The 14,509-nt window shown below is 41.9% G+C and overlaps 1 protein-coding gene across 1 annotated transcript in view; it reads left to right on the top strand.

Moving 5' to 3' along the window:
• SLC49A4 (solute carrier family 49 member 4) overlaps window positions 1-10,782 on the top strand; it is a 97,535-nt gene extending 86,753 nt beyond the window's left edge. The window contains exon 9 of the mRNA XM_067738710.1: window positions 2,913-10,782. Within this exon, the coding sequence (XP_067594811.1) occupies window positions 2,913-3,028 (116 nt within the window). The 3' untranslated portion in view covers window positions 3,029-10,782. The remainder of the gene's footprint in view (window positions 1-2,912) is intronic.
• The last annotated feature ends 3,727 nt before the right edge of the window (window positions 10,783-14,509 follow it).

The following is a 14,509-nucleotide window of genomic DNA, read 5'->3' as shown; positions in this document are numbered from 1 at the left end:
TCTCTTGAGAGAGAATGGAGACAATTTTGTTAAATTACCATAATTTTGGTTGAATCACCAAAGAAACTAGAAGGTTGGTTCTGGAAGATAGTGTCTGGAACCAGACAAGTACTTGAAGCCAAAAGTGTGACATCACTGCAGGGAGAGATGAGGTGAAAAGTAGAATGGTACTTCATCCTAATTAGTTCAGCCCCAGCAGAGCCTCACCATTTGGTGCAGAGCTCTGAGTAAACTATAGCACCCACCTCACTGGAAATTGGCAGAGTCCTCAGGCTGCAGCACAGGAGATGGCAGAGAGCCAGCAGAAATGTAGAGGCAAGTCACGGGGGCTTGCGGTATGGATTTATAGTTCCTCTAGTGAAAGGCAAAGGGAACGAATGTTGGAAAGCTGTGCTCACTTTAAAAGATACAAAAGAAAATTTCGATGGGTAAGGACTCTGTTGGTTTAATTACGTCATGGCACTGGGCTCCAAAGGACCACAGCCAACTTTGCTCTGCCAAGACAGACTGAACTTTTTTTTTTTTTTTGTGCGGTACGCGGGCCTCTCACTGTTGCGGCTTCTCCCGTTGCGGAGCACAGGCTCCGGCCGCGCAGGCTCAGCGGCCATGGCTCACGGGCCCAGCCGCTCCGCGGCATGTGGGATCTTCCCAGACCGGGGCACGAACCCGTGTCCCCTGCATCGGCAGGCAGACTCTCAACCACTGCGCCACCAGGGAAGCCCCCAGACTGAACTTTTAAGCAAGCCATTTCCTGCACATTAGAGCCCCTTAGGTGTGGTTTATGTGAATGGTTTTCAGTGGGGACATGCAGAGATTTCCATCCCTGACCTTTTTCCCTCTAAAAAGGCAAAAATTTCAAAGAACACTGGTAGCTGGTTAAGCCAGGTGAACTTAGTGAAGGGTGGATTTGACTTCTCAGAGAGAGGCACAATAGTGAAAAACAACCAACCAACAAACCATGACACTAAAGAGCAATTTTGAGTTATTTTTAGAGATTTCATCTGAACCCAGGTAGAAGGAATCGTTTTACAATTCTGATGAAATAAAGGTCTGCTTTGGCAATATTTGACTGATTTCTAGGTTTAAGGAGAGCTAGGACAAGTTGATTGTTGCTGCATGTGTGTTGCTCTAGCTCCCTGTGAAATGGTCTCTAAAGTTTAGGAAACACCTTTGTTGTAGACTTCAAGTGCCATACTTTCTTATATTGCTTAAAATGCGACCTTACAGTAAAAGACGCTCAGTTTTAGTATAAACAGTACGCTGTTATCTCTATTTTACTACTTTTTCTTTTCGTATTTTTTCACTGCTTCTTTTTGCTTGTTAAAATTATCATCAGAAATCCAGAGGCTTTATGGTTAATATAAAAGCAGAAAATGCTTGGTGTGTCATTTCAGGGAATATTAGAATAAAGACAACATCCCAGAGATCACAGCATTTCTGAGTGTTTAGATTCTAGTCAGTCCAAGTAAAGGACAGAAAACAGCTTTGCATGAAAATACCATTGAAATATACTTCTTTGTTCTGTGCTATAGAATAGCATGTCTGACTTTGAACATGTAGAAATTGAGAGGTTAGGGAGGCTGCTTTTGCGAACATATTATAGGAAAAAAACGTACTTCAGCACCTTTTCTTACTGGTTGGTTTTCTGATTTCCATTCCTGAGCATAAATTGCTCTTTTAGCCATATGAATTATGGATTAATCTAAAGCAGCATCATAGAAATCTTTAGGATGATTTTTGAAGATTAAGGCAGTATTAGCATTCTGTAGAAGCACAGAGGGAAAATATAAACTTATAGCAGTGCCCAAAGGTAAAAATGTACCAGGGAACCTGTTTCCTTCATTTTTTGTTGTGTTTTTATTTTTTCATTGAAATTGCTAAATGGATATTAAACTAGAGACGTTATCCGCCACCCCGCCCCCCCCCCCCCCCCCCCGCCAGCCCCTTTATGCCAAGAAGCTGCTTACTTCTGCCTGGAAGCCTCACGTCTGACAGAGGGGGTTGGGATAGAAGGAAGCTGAACAGATGCCTGGCTCCAAGGCCCCCGGAGCCAGAGGAAGCAGCTAGAGACAGCACAGTCGGCAGGGCAAGCATGTGTGTTTGGGTAGCAAGAGGCCCAGGATTGGCCTGTTGGAGAGTCCTGAATTCGTGAATGAGCATTTTTGAAGAAGCAAGTTCTCAATTCCATTAAATTAAAAAACAACATTATTTGAATTGCCTGTTTAGATGATTCCTGTAAATCTTCTGGTAATTGGCATCATACATAACCGTTATGTTAGTAGGAAAAAAAGACTAGAAAGAAACCAAAGTATTCACAGTAGTTTCTCTGAGAGTAGAATTTAGGATTCATTTTTTACATTTTACTTATTTTATATATATATATATGTATATGTATGTATTTTCTACTCTGTTTTACAGTGATTACTACTTGATTTTTTGCTGAGAATTAGATATTTCTTTCTTTCCCAAAAAATTTAAAAGTGTTATCTCAAAATTCAGGTGATTTGGTTGTTTGTCTTTCTAATCCATCAGATATTTCTAAACAAGGACAAGAGTGATGGTGATAGGGGGCACTTTAAAAACAAACTAACATTTAAAGGTGATTGATTGATTTTTCTTTCTTTGAAGTAATAGATTTTTTTTTTTTTGGCCACCAAAGTCAAGTTGGGTTAAATTGATGAAAAGTCATTAACAATACTGATTAAAAATATTCCACAGGAAAGCCCTGTAACATATTACATGCATCACTTAGACTCCACATTTGTCACTGTTTATTGAAAGCCGGTTTTCAGGCCTCCCAGGGCACATTTATTATAAGTGCTTTTGAATGCAAAGCAGGTTGCTCCCAGCATACAGGTGGTGTTCTGCTGGTGACACATGAATGCTTACAACTGCATGTTTTTGTCTTACAGAGTTGTCTTGGTTCAACTGGTGCCTTCCCGGGTCGTGTTTGCTCAGTCTCCTCCTTATTCTGTGCTTCAGGGAATCCTATGACAGACTCTATCTTGATGTGGTTGTCTCAGTTTAATAGCACAGACTTGAAGGAGTGTTTAAAAAGAGACTGGAAATCAATACTGCATACTGCACATTTGCTTGGAATTGCACATCTAACAGGAAAAAAAAAAAAGGAGAAGAGAGAAACTTCATTCAGAGGTTTTGTTAGGTTACAGATGATCACATTAATTTAATTACTGCTAGGTAATAATAATGTGGAACTTGAGTGATAATAGTGTATTTAAAAACTGTATCAATGGCATACGTGTGCCTGAGTCTGGGGTTAGAAGTGTGATGTCTTACACAGAAAGCACTACCTAGGTAATTCCCTCTATGTTTTGTGCCAGTGCTAAACTACTGATTAATTGTAACTATGAAAAGAAATGAAGGGTGTCTATTACATGAAGATAACTCCTTCCCTAAGCCACATATCAGAAAAGGAAGAAATGCCACTAACTTCTAAAGAAGTTTAAACCCTATATCAGATTTTAATTATAAAATAGCCAAGAGGTGTATCAATGATAGATATTAGCCACCTGTACACTACATTTTTTTCTAATAAAGCCATTTCTTATATGACTCCTTATTTCTAATTAGCTCGGAAACCTTTGGCCACCTTAATTATGGTGATGAAGTGCTTTCCAGTGACCGCAGAGCACATACTTTGTGTCTCGATCTTAACTTATCCTTGTTTCTGTGAAATACAATTTCATCTGCTAGGCTCTTAAATGATTATATTAAATGTGACTAAATGTTTAATACAGTCGCATTAAATGCTGTATGAAAAATGTAATTTTGTTCCGATTTAGCACTTTGTTAAAAGTGAAATGACAGATCCCATAGAACATCCTGTGTCTTCGGGCAGATATATATGTGGTGGCATGGGATGGAAAATCCAGCACCAGCTGTTGCTTACCAAGGTTGCATTTTATTAAATGACCCTTGTTTGAAAATAACAATTTATAGCATTGAAACTTTCAGATCTGTTGAGTGATTTCTGAATTACTTTCTTGTATCGCAATTCAGGTTATAAAATATTCAGTTCTATATAGAGTGTATATTTGAGAGGGCAGTATCTTGCCGATACCTGCCTTCCTTCTGACAGCTTTTTCAAAAATAATACCCACTGGACAGCTCTCAGACGTGTATTTCACTATGACATAAAGTATGCTCTGGTGGGGTTATGATAGTACCACTATTCAGATTTACATAATTCCCCTCATGCTGGAAAATCAAACACTTTCTCAAAAAGTGAAGAATGATGTTTTATCTTCATTGTTCTCAGCTTCCTCCAACCCCCTCTCTCCTTTCTTACTCACTTGAAATTGTATCTTCATTGTCAGCTAAATATATATTTTATTTGTCTTCTTCTGGACAGCAGAGTGTAAGGCAGCTCCTTCTATTAGCCAAGGTGGTGAAGTATGGTTAAGGGGACCTGGTCAGCACTTAATTGACTCATCTCCACCACATTCGCACACACCATCACACACAGTCCCAGATACCCCTCCTTTCCCCCTTGGTAAGTTGAAGGCTATGCTTTTACTAACCTCGGTCCTAGAGGAGGATGCTATTACCGTCTGGCCTTCTAAGATCCGAAATTGTGCAACCTGGAAAGTAAGAAAACCCTCAAATTTAACATCTGTCTTCAGTCACCTTTAGACCATCCCCCTTTAGAACCACCCTGCTAATAACTTAGCAGCCAGAACTGAAAGAACTGAGGAACTTGCTAAAGAGAAGAAGAAAACCTGTGAAAGCTAGGCTTAGTTCCTGTTAACTCTGTCGTTCTTCTCAAATAAAAATAAAAGGAAAGCAAAGCAGAATTCTTAAGGATAATTGAAAGCCAGCCAGTCCAGGTATCAATAGTCCATGACCCAGGTGCTAAAATAACCACCACCCCTTCCTGTTTAGAATGAGTCTAGAAAGGTGAGGGAAGAATTATGATGCATTTGGTTTTAGTCAGAACTGTTGTGTTTGAGGACACTCCTATATAAAATTTTGCTATAAGACTTCTCATACAGAGCATTTTAATTATGGTTAATTCTACTTTTAACACATAGTGAAAATAACATTAAAAAATATTACCTAAATGACTGATTAGTTCAAAGACAGACCAAATGGGTAGTGATTTTAAATTCTTGTGTTGTACCAGGCACCAACCAGTGTTTTTAGCATATGTGAGATGAGATGAGTTGAGATGAGAGGTGTCCATTTGTCTCACTTACATCCGCTTAACCCCTCCAGCAGATAATTGTTCTAATCACAAGCTGCAGCTGTTTTAAATGATCAAGATTTCATGTACCAAACCTGATAGAAAGAGAACCAAAATCTTCTAGGGGGAGGGGGAGGATTACACATTATTTACCTACCTGTATATGTCATAAATTTTTTTTTTACTTTTGTATTTCTCACATGCATCAAAAGACCAGCCATAATCTTTGCACTCTATAAACAAACATTAAAGAGTCCTAATGAATTTTATAATTGAAAAAAATCTTAACCCTCTACTAGTCCAAGCACTCATTTTAGAATTTATAGGAACAGCCCCAGAGAGGTAAAGGATCTTGCCAAAGGTCACAATCCTAGTTAATGACAAAAGTAAAATTAACTAAAAACCCACATCTTCTGACTCCCAAAGCAGTCTTTTTTTCTCTACCTCAGAGAATTGCAGCTTAATTTGGACATTTTGGGGTGTTTGTGAATACTCTTTCATGTTCAAAAACGATGGGGCTTAAGAGTAAGATACTGTTAAAATTAGGTGATTGCTTGATTTCTAAGTAAAATCTGTCTTTTTTTCTTCATCGCTATCCCGTTGGTGCTCTAACATCTCTAAGTCTTAGCTTGCAGTGAGTGACGCGATCTGAAAAGTTTCTGATGAATAATTCAGTCCTCATAAACCAAGTCAACAGCATTATTAATTGGTAAGGACATGTTATAGTGTAAGTTCCCTGTGGCTTATCAGTGAATATTTCACAGTTATGGGAAGAAGCATTTCTTAATATGGTCCCTGGTGGAGATATAGAACAGATAATTACATACACAAATGCATTTCACTGGAGGGTAGAGCTCATAAAATAACAAGAGGGAGTCAAGCACCATTTTGTATATTTAAGCATATATGGCCTAAGGGCCATGTTTTATCATAGATCATACGTTCATGTTTAATTATTGAGAATGTTTACAGCTTGCCTTTCTAATGAGGGATTCAAGTGAAGAGATTTTAAATTGAGATTAAATTCTCATCTACTCTTTTTTTTTTTTTAACTATTTTTACTAAAATCTAGGCATTCATCTTGCTGTTTGCATAAGTACAAGCTTCACTTTAAACTCAAGATCAAGTGCGTAGTAGATGTTTTAACTTAATGTTAAAAATCACATTAATTCCACATTTGTCCCAGAAACAATAAGTACAGGAATTACTGTGATTATACCATATTATCAAGCAAGTGCAAAAGCTGTGACATGAAGAAAGTGTCCTATTAAAAAAGAAATATATAGAAAACTATGAGGAAATTTCATCAGACCTATTTCATAAATGTAGGAAAAATAGAATTCCACTTTAACTTGTATGATTATAATCATATAGAAAAGAGCGAGATAAAGCTTATTTCCATACTGTCAACAGTTTGCTAATCTGTTGGGAAATAAAAACAATACTGACGGGGGAGAGTGTTGGACCTTCCCGGAAGGACAAAACTTGACAGGGAAAGTTTTAGGTGCTCTTTTAACAGCATCCATTGGGTAGTCTGTGCTCAATAGTGGTGAGTGTCTGCTCAGTAAGCAGACATCTTGGCCATCCTGAGCACTCATGTCCTTTCAGGTGTCTTCCCGGTTCAGTTGGAACCTCAAACTTAGGAGATGACCTCTAGGAACTAATACCAAGGCCCTTAAGAGACTCTTGAGGGTGTCACCTCTGTCCAGGGGATGGGAATGATAGAGGCTGTGGGCAGAGAGTACAGGCAATGACATGCCCTAAATCTCTCCCCTGAACCACTTCTCTTTTTATAAATAATTTTAGTTTGCTCTTGGTCAGGACTGAAACATCAGCCCCTTGTTTCACCTGAAGTTTCCTGAGGTTCTTCGCTTGTCCTCACTGCCCTGTACCTCAGCTTTCTGAACACTTGCATGAATCTGCCCTCTGTTCCATCCTGGTCTCCGCTTCCTTGAGCTGACTTCCTGGCATAGGCTTCTTTACCCTCAACCCCTCCCTAAGCTCCAGGGCCGAAAACACAGTCTCCTTCCTGCCTAGTAGTAAAGCCATACACCCAGGCTGCCCTCTCATGAATAGGATGCTAGCATGAGCAGAACATAAACAAATCCAGGCACTCCAGAAAGATTTAACAGTTATTCTCACAGCCAAGTCGTATAAGTTAGAATATTCCCCTGAAATGGGAAGGGAATTACAAAAGTCTCTAACAAGTTTCTTGTGTTATTATTTCTTGTACTTTTATTTTTTTTAATGCCTTTTGTTTCTTTGTTTGTTTATTTATTTATTTATTTATTGGCCAGGCGGCATGCGGGATCTTAGTTCCCCGACCAGGGATCAAACCCGCGCCCCCTGCACGTTGGAAGTGCGGAATCTTAACCAGTGGACCACCGGGGAAGTCCCTATTTGTTGTACTTTTAGAATGTGGACTAACTTGCCTTGTGTAGTCTTTCTCGTGTCTCGGAACCTGGTAGGCCTCAGACAATAGCCTTCCATCTCAGCCAACACTCAAAAAGAGAGCAAAAAGCTGCCCCACCCTAGCTGTTCTGTTCATTCAACAGGGGAGAATTAATTTTTTAAAAACAGCTAAAAAATGAAATAAAACATGAAATTCATTTCAGCAACCTTGGAAAAATGCTAAAAACACATCAAACCATTTTAGCTCTAAACATGCTACGTTTGGTACATTGCGAGGCTTGGGGCTCCAGAAGGGATGCCAGAAGATCAGCCCTACAGCACAGCACTCTGGGGGTTCCACCAGGCTCTTCCAGTTTACAAGCGAGGCTTCTGCAGTCTTGATCAAAATGGCAAGAATGACTTGGAGGCACTTTTGATTTACCTTAATGATAGAAAATGATGCTTTTTTAAACTACAATTTAATTTAGACTTCCTCTAGTTCAGATTGGCTTTCTTCCCATTTACCTGAAAGAATTGTAGAATCAGAGATGAGGATTTAATCCAACACCCCATTTTACAAATAAGTAAATAGAGAAGATTTCAGGTTAAATGACAGCTCAGTTTAGCAGATCACTCGACTCCTACACCAGCATTCATTCCATAAGTGATCAGTGTGTTAACCAGAAGTAATTTAAGTAAAATTTCTTTCAAAATTTTGAAAATTAAAACACGTGAGTGTATACCCATTATAAAATACCAGTACAGAAATATAAAGTGAAGTCTACCTCCAAACATATGCTGGTTGATCCATTCTCCTTTTCAGAGATAATCCCTATGCATCCTTTCAGAAAATTTTCTATGCATTTACCTACATCAAGTATAAAAACAGAGAGGATTTAAAATCAAGTGATCTCAGGAACTATTTCTTAAGACCATGTTGGCATGAACACTTGGGCAGGAGTTTCTGAGCTCCTTATTTTTCTCCAAGACAAATCTGTATCAAACGTAGCAGTGGTTAATGGAGACATTTTACAGACCTGGTTATGTACCATCAAGCTCTATCATATTCTGAAGTTTAAAGGTGAACTTCAATATGCAATATTGGTTTTCTTATTGGAAATATAGACAGTTTTTAATGCTGCCAACTAAGGCCCATGCCCCGTGAGAGAAGAAAATGAATGATCTACCCCCAAAATCCAAACGGATTTTCCTGACAGGGTTTTCTTGGCTGTCCATCTCAGCAGAGGCATGCCATACTGTAGAAAGCAGAAAGTCGAGAAAGACAGCTTATGCCATCCCTTTTTTTTTTTTTTTTTTTTTTTGCGGTACACGGACCTCTCACTGTTGTGGCCTCTCCCGTTGCGGAGCACAGGCTCCAGACGCGCAGGCTCAGCGGCCATGGCTCACGGGCCTAGCCGCTCCGCGGCATGTGGGATCTTCCCGGACCGGGGCACGAACTCGCGTCCCCTGCATCGGCAGGCAGACTCTCAGCCACTGCGCCACCAGGGGAGCCCTATGCCATCCCATTTTTTTAAAAAAAATAATAGCTAATGAAGACTCTGGTAATCCTTAACTATTTTCCTGGTCACCTTCCTTAGCTGTTCTAACTTTCAAGCTACCAGTAAAATTGATGAACTGTAGTAGGACAAGAACTTACATTTGTTTGGTCACTTCTTTCTTTCCTGCCATCTTTCCCATCAGGCTTTCCCCTTTCTGGTTGTATCTTCCTATTTATTTCTGACTGTGCTTGGAAGCAAGCTGTGTGAAACCCACATTGTCTGAGTTGCCCATATTATTGAAGAGAGCTGGCCAATTTCTTCATGAACTAGACTAGAGAGGACAGAAAAAGAGCCCTAGCCCAGGAGCCCCAGGGCCCAGCTCGTGGCCAGGCCTGGTGCCTTCAGCTGTTTGACCCTGACCAAGTCCCTTCATTCCTCATTTACCCACAATTCTAAAATGAAGGAGTGAACAAAGATGTTCCCTAAGGTCTCTTCCAGTTCAGAAATTCAGGTCCATTCTATTTAAATATTAGGAAATGACTGATGTACATGCACCTGTTTGTGCAGTAGCCCTCCTCCTGTGAGTCCCTACACGTGAACACACAGACTCTTCCACCACGCACACATTCAGCAACAAGAAGAAATGGCTTCTTCATTGCCTGTGCTAGAAGATAAGCTATAGGTACTGTTTATTTCCCCAAAGGACCTTATATATGAAATGCAGCATTTATTAAATTTATCAAATGTGATACGAGAAAATCTGTCATCTGCTGTTGAGATAGCATCCTGGGAGCCAGGTCAGAGTACTGCATTTGCTCACTGGAGTCAGGACAAACCAGAAACCCATCCTTTGGTTTGGTTTGATTCATCGTGAGTCAGCAGCGACTTGACACCTGTAGAAATCAAACTGTTGGATCAGATGGTAAAGCTGATCCTTGAACTGATATTTCTAGAGTTACACCACCGAACTGCTATTTCTAGAGTTACAGCACCGAAGAATTGTAAGTTGCTCTGCGACAGTGTTGTCTCTAATGGCCAGATTCTGCCAGTAGAGCTGTGCATATATCTTTTATAGAGTGAGAACAGAGGTTTAGTAGGTCATGTCTGATCTGTACCCAGGTGTTAGGAAACAAGGCTTCACTGAAATTATAACATGGGCACAAAAGCTGTCAGAGAAATGAACCAAAAGTCCAGCCTGAGAGTCAGGAGGCCTGGGTTTCAGTTTCTCTCTCCAGGGCAGCTGCTGAGCACCTTGGGGCTTTGGAAAAGTCACCTGTTCTCTCTGGACCCTGACTTCCTCTAAAATAGAAGGGTCAAGTGGATGTTCCTTTTTGCTGAAGAGTTTTATAGCATCTAATATACACTTATTTGGTCACACACCAGACAGAAAGTAGAAAACAACACAAGTGCAATACCTTTCCACTGGTCCTTCCAGTTACACATTATCTTTCAAACAAGCAAGGAGCTTCTACAAGGAAGGCCCCATTAGTCATGCATTATAGGTGCCAGGCAGTTATGGAAACTCTCAGGCCACCAACATATCCACTATTCCTTCATTCACACTTTTATTCATTCTATATACAGAGTAATTACATGTGTGCAGTGTGTGCCTGTGAAGGAGAATCAGAAAAACAAAAGCTGTTTCTACCCTTCAGGACATTTTAGACAGATTAAAAAAAAAAAAACAAATACTCTCCTGAACTAGCTAGAAAAAGGAATAATGAGAGTTTCCCAAATAATTATGCATAGCAGGAACCCAATTTTTTTTTCTTGTACCATCATTAACCATAACTGATTTCAAGGGAAGGTATTCTGTTCCATTGGAATTTCCACCATAGGCAGAACCTGTATCTGTCTGGGAGCACTGAATCAATTTTCACATGAGGAATCCCAAGCCTTCTTGGCTGGGGAGTGGGTTACTATTCCTTTAGGAAGTTGGGAAGATTGTTGGCACCTCCAGCTTCCTCTGAAGACAAGACTTAATTACAAACACACCAAGATACACATAAGGCCTTGTGCATTTCCTTTCTGAAAGGAATTTGAATTTTAACAGAGAACAAAGACTAAACACCAACAGAAAGGGTTTCTAGTGATAGAACTTGGGACATCAGACCATCAGAGAGAGAAGGGGGGCAGGAGACTCTATGGGAGCCTTTGCAGAAACCTAAAGATGCTCAAAAGGGCAGGTTTTAGTTCTGCAGATGGGTTTATTTACTGCCAGTGTCCCCACCTCCAAATTTACTTCCCTCTTCACCGGAAATAAATCTTTTGGAGGCTTATGAAAATTAAGTATTAGGAAAATTCTGCCCCCGTCCTACTAGATTGCACCTACAAGTCCCAAACAAAATCGCTTCCTTGACTTACATGCATATAAGGTCAAGGAAGGTCTGTAACTCGGAGGAGCGGGCCTGGAAGAAGTCAGGGCAGGTGCCTGATCCCACCCCTCCTGCTATAGGCAGAACGGGGCTGCCCGCTGGAATCCTGCTAAAATGGAGGGCTGTGCTGGGGTGGTCCTTTTCTCTCAGTCCTTCCCTGAACTCACTAATTCACATTACACTGCTCTTCCTGATCAATAACTTATTGAGGAGAAAATCAGTAAATGACGTAAATGTCTCCAGTGGAGCTGTCCCCCTCCATGACCCCACTGTCCTTTTAGTCTGCGCCCCAGAATCCTCATTCCGTGTCCCATAGAAACGCAGTTACCCTTGTCCTTTTCAGGGAAAAAGACATTGATTGAGAGCTTAGCCCTGACATTTCACCCTCTTACCTCAGAACACAGAAGCCCCTTCACGTTTGTTGTCTTTTTTACTCAAGGTTAATATAGATCCCCAGGCACTGGCAACTCCATGCTGCATTCTGTTGCCTATAATTGTCCTTCCATCTAATTGGGCGAAAGGCTACTCTAATGAACCAGCTACTGATTCCCTTACCTATTCACTCTTTTATCAGTATTCCTTTACCAGTAAATTCTTTGTTATCTAGGTCCTGAAATTTATTTCATGTTTTTTTAAACTTTAAATTTTTTCTTACAAAATTGCTTCTTTTATCTTATAGCAGACTGTGATCTTTTTGCTTCTGAGTACTTTATAATACAATTCGAATATAATAGAACATTCTAAAATAAAGCCAGGCAGGGATTTCATCCTAACCACTATTAAATGCTGAGAGAGGCAGATCATATTTTTTTAAAAAGAGAGGAGAGCTGGGATGGAGGAAGCTGGATCTCATAATTCAACCAGTATATTTCGGGCTCCGGCTGCATGCTGAGCACAGGGCTAGGCTCTGAAGATGCAGAAACAAAGAAGACAGCATCCTGGCCCTCAGAGAGATTCATATTCTGATGAGTCCATTCATAACAACTGTAATTCAAACCTAGCAACACCCCCAAAAGCTGTTGGAAGCTTTGTAGCTTATTTCTATGACTGTCTATGGGATCGTACTCTGGAAAAATACGCTCTAAACCCTGCTTTCTTGGGCCGTTAGAAATCCATGCTTGTCCCTAATCCGTTTTTATAGTTACATGTAACCTTCATAGAGTAAAAAATGCGTCTGGACGGCTTTTGAAGTGTCAGGCAGAGAAATCTGTTTTGATGGCTTGAAAAGAAGTGGAAAAGTTTTAGGGAAAGCTAACAAGCTTCCAAAGAGTTTAGATCTGCTAGTGTCCAGACATGGGATTAGGCAGAGGGAAAAGCCTTCTAGCAAGTGGGAGCTGGGGCCATGTAAGCATGGAGACCCCACTGAAGGAGTCAGCGAGAGAGAAGCCAGGCTACAGGCGTCTGTTGATATGTCTGCTGAGTGAAAGTGGAGAAGGAGGTTTGGAGGCAGGGAGTTGTGGTGGAAGCAGATTCTGGAAAACAGAACCCCAAAACTGGCTTGTTCTCAGAGTCATCTGGCCCAGCCTCCCGCCTCCGAGCACATCCCGCCTGTGCTGTGTCTGGCCAACTGCTTTTTCAGCTCTCGAGGGATGGAGATTCTACAACCTACCCTGTCGTCTGTTCCAGAGCCACCCCCGCTCTGCACTTAGAAGTTCTTGCTTTTAAAGAATGGAGGCAGGAGAGAGGTGGTCCAAAAATGGGGAGACAACAAAGCAGGGCAGAGGAACTGTCATAGAGCTTGGAGATGGGGACCTCACACCCCAGTGCGGGTGGAGACACTAGAAGGGGAGCCAGCCATCTGGGAACCGCCCTCGCGGAAGCCCTGTCTGGCGGAGCGGAGGTTCCCGTTCTGCTCCACGAAAGCAGTGGGAATCTAGACATCCGCCGCCTCTTACGCCTTCAGTACCCTATTGCATTTCATACACTCTGCCCGAGTCATTTCTTTTCATACCAATTCTTGGATGCAAAGAAATCTTGGGCAGTCCAAGTGGATTCTAGAGCCAAGTCAAGTCACCATGTCTTACTCCATTCAGACTTTTCCATCTGCCTTCACCCTCTCAGTCACACTCCTAGAAGCAAACCGGAAAGTTCTTGCAACCAAAATCACTATCTGAAAGCCCAAGAGCTTTCTTGTTCTCCCTCTGATCTCAAGCCACAGTGTGTTGGTCTGATTTTACTCCATTTATAGTTCTCTGGCTTTCATGGCTCTGCACCACATGACAGAGCCGGAAAGCAAGCAGAGGCCGGGGGATCAGGTGGAAGGAAGTAGAGGCAGGATGGCTGCAGAAGCAGAGCAGAGGCAGCTGCTGACGCGGGAGCCTGCAATAGTCCCATGGCCGCCGTGATCCACACTGGGGTCCTAGTGTGCCATACAGGCTCTCGCATTCCCTGGGTTTCCCGGAGACGGCCCTTCCCTCAGCCTTGGGCCTCCCCTTGGCGGTGAGTCTCATTGCAATTCATGCCCTCCCTGTCCCCTCCTCCCAGTCCCCGGCTACACTGAAGCCCCTCACTCCTTTTCAGTCTGCAGAAGAACAGAGTCCCTGCCTGTTGGGATCCGGTCCGCTCTGGGGATGCTTTTTAGCTGAAACTGCTGCAGTTGAGCACAAGAAGTTCTGACTGCCAGAGTGAAAGAGTACTCCAGCAGGCTGCAGCAGCTTCCCTGCCTCTGGGGCTGTAAATAAGGGAACGGTCCAGGACCGTCCCAGAGGACTAAGAATAGACCAGATGATCTCTTGAGATTCCTCCCAGCTCCAGAACCTGGCTTTTAAATAGCAACACTAAGATCCAGGTGACATACAGGCTCACTGACAGCAGGTGCTCCTCCTCCTGCGACACCCCATGTACCTGGGCAGACATTCTTCTCCCAGCAGGAGACATGGTGCAAAAACAGACAGGTGCAGGGAGGGGGCTTAAAATCTGCCCACACTGAGCCTTGATGCCAGGGGATGTGCATATCTGCTGGCCCAGCTCTGTGACCTGGTGGGTCTATGCAACTGTCAAAACATGAGTGTGTGTGATAAATTCCCCTCCGACGCTCATCA

Source organism: Pseudorca crassidens, chromosome 5 (genome assembly GCF_039906515.1).
Source record: "Pseudorca crassidens isolate mPseCra1 chromosome 5, mPseCra1.hap1, whole genome shotgun sequence".
NCBI lineage: Eukaryota > Metazoa > Chordata > Mammalia > Artiodactyla > Delphinidae > Pseudorca > Pseudorca crassidens.
The sequence above is the reverse complement of the archived record's forward strand: the minus strand, read 5'-3'. Positions and strand labels throughout refer to the sequence as shown.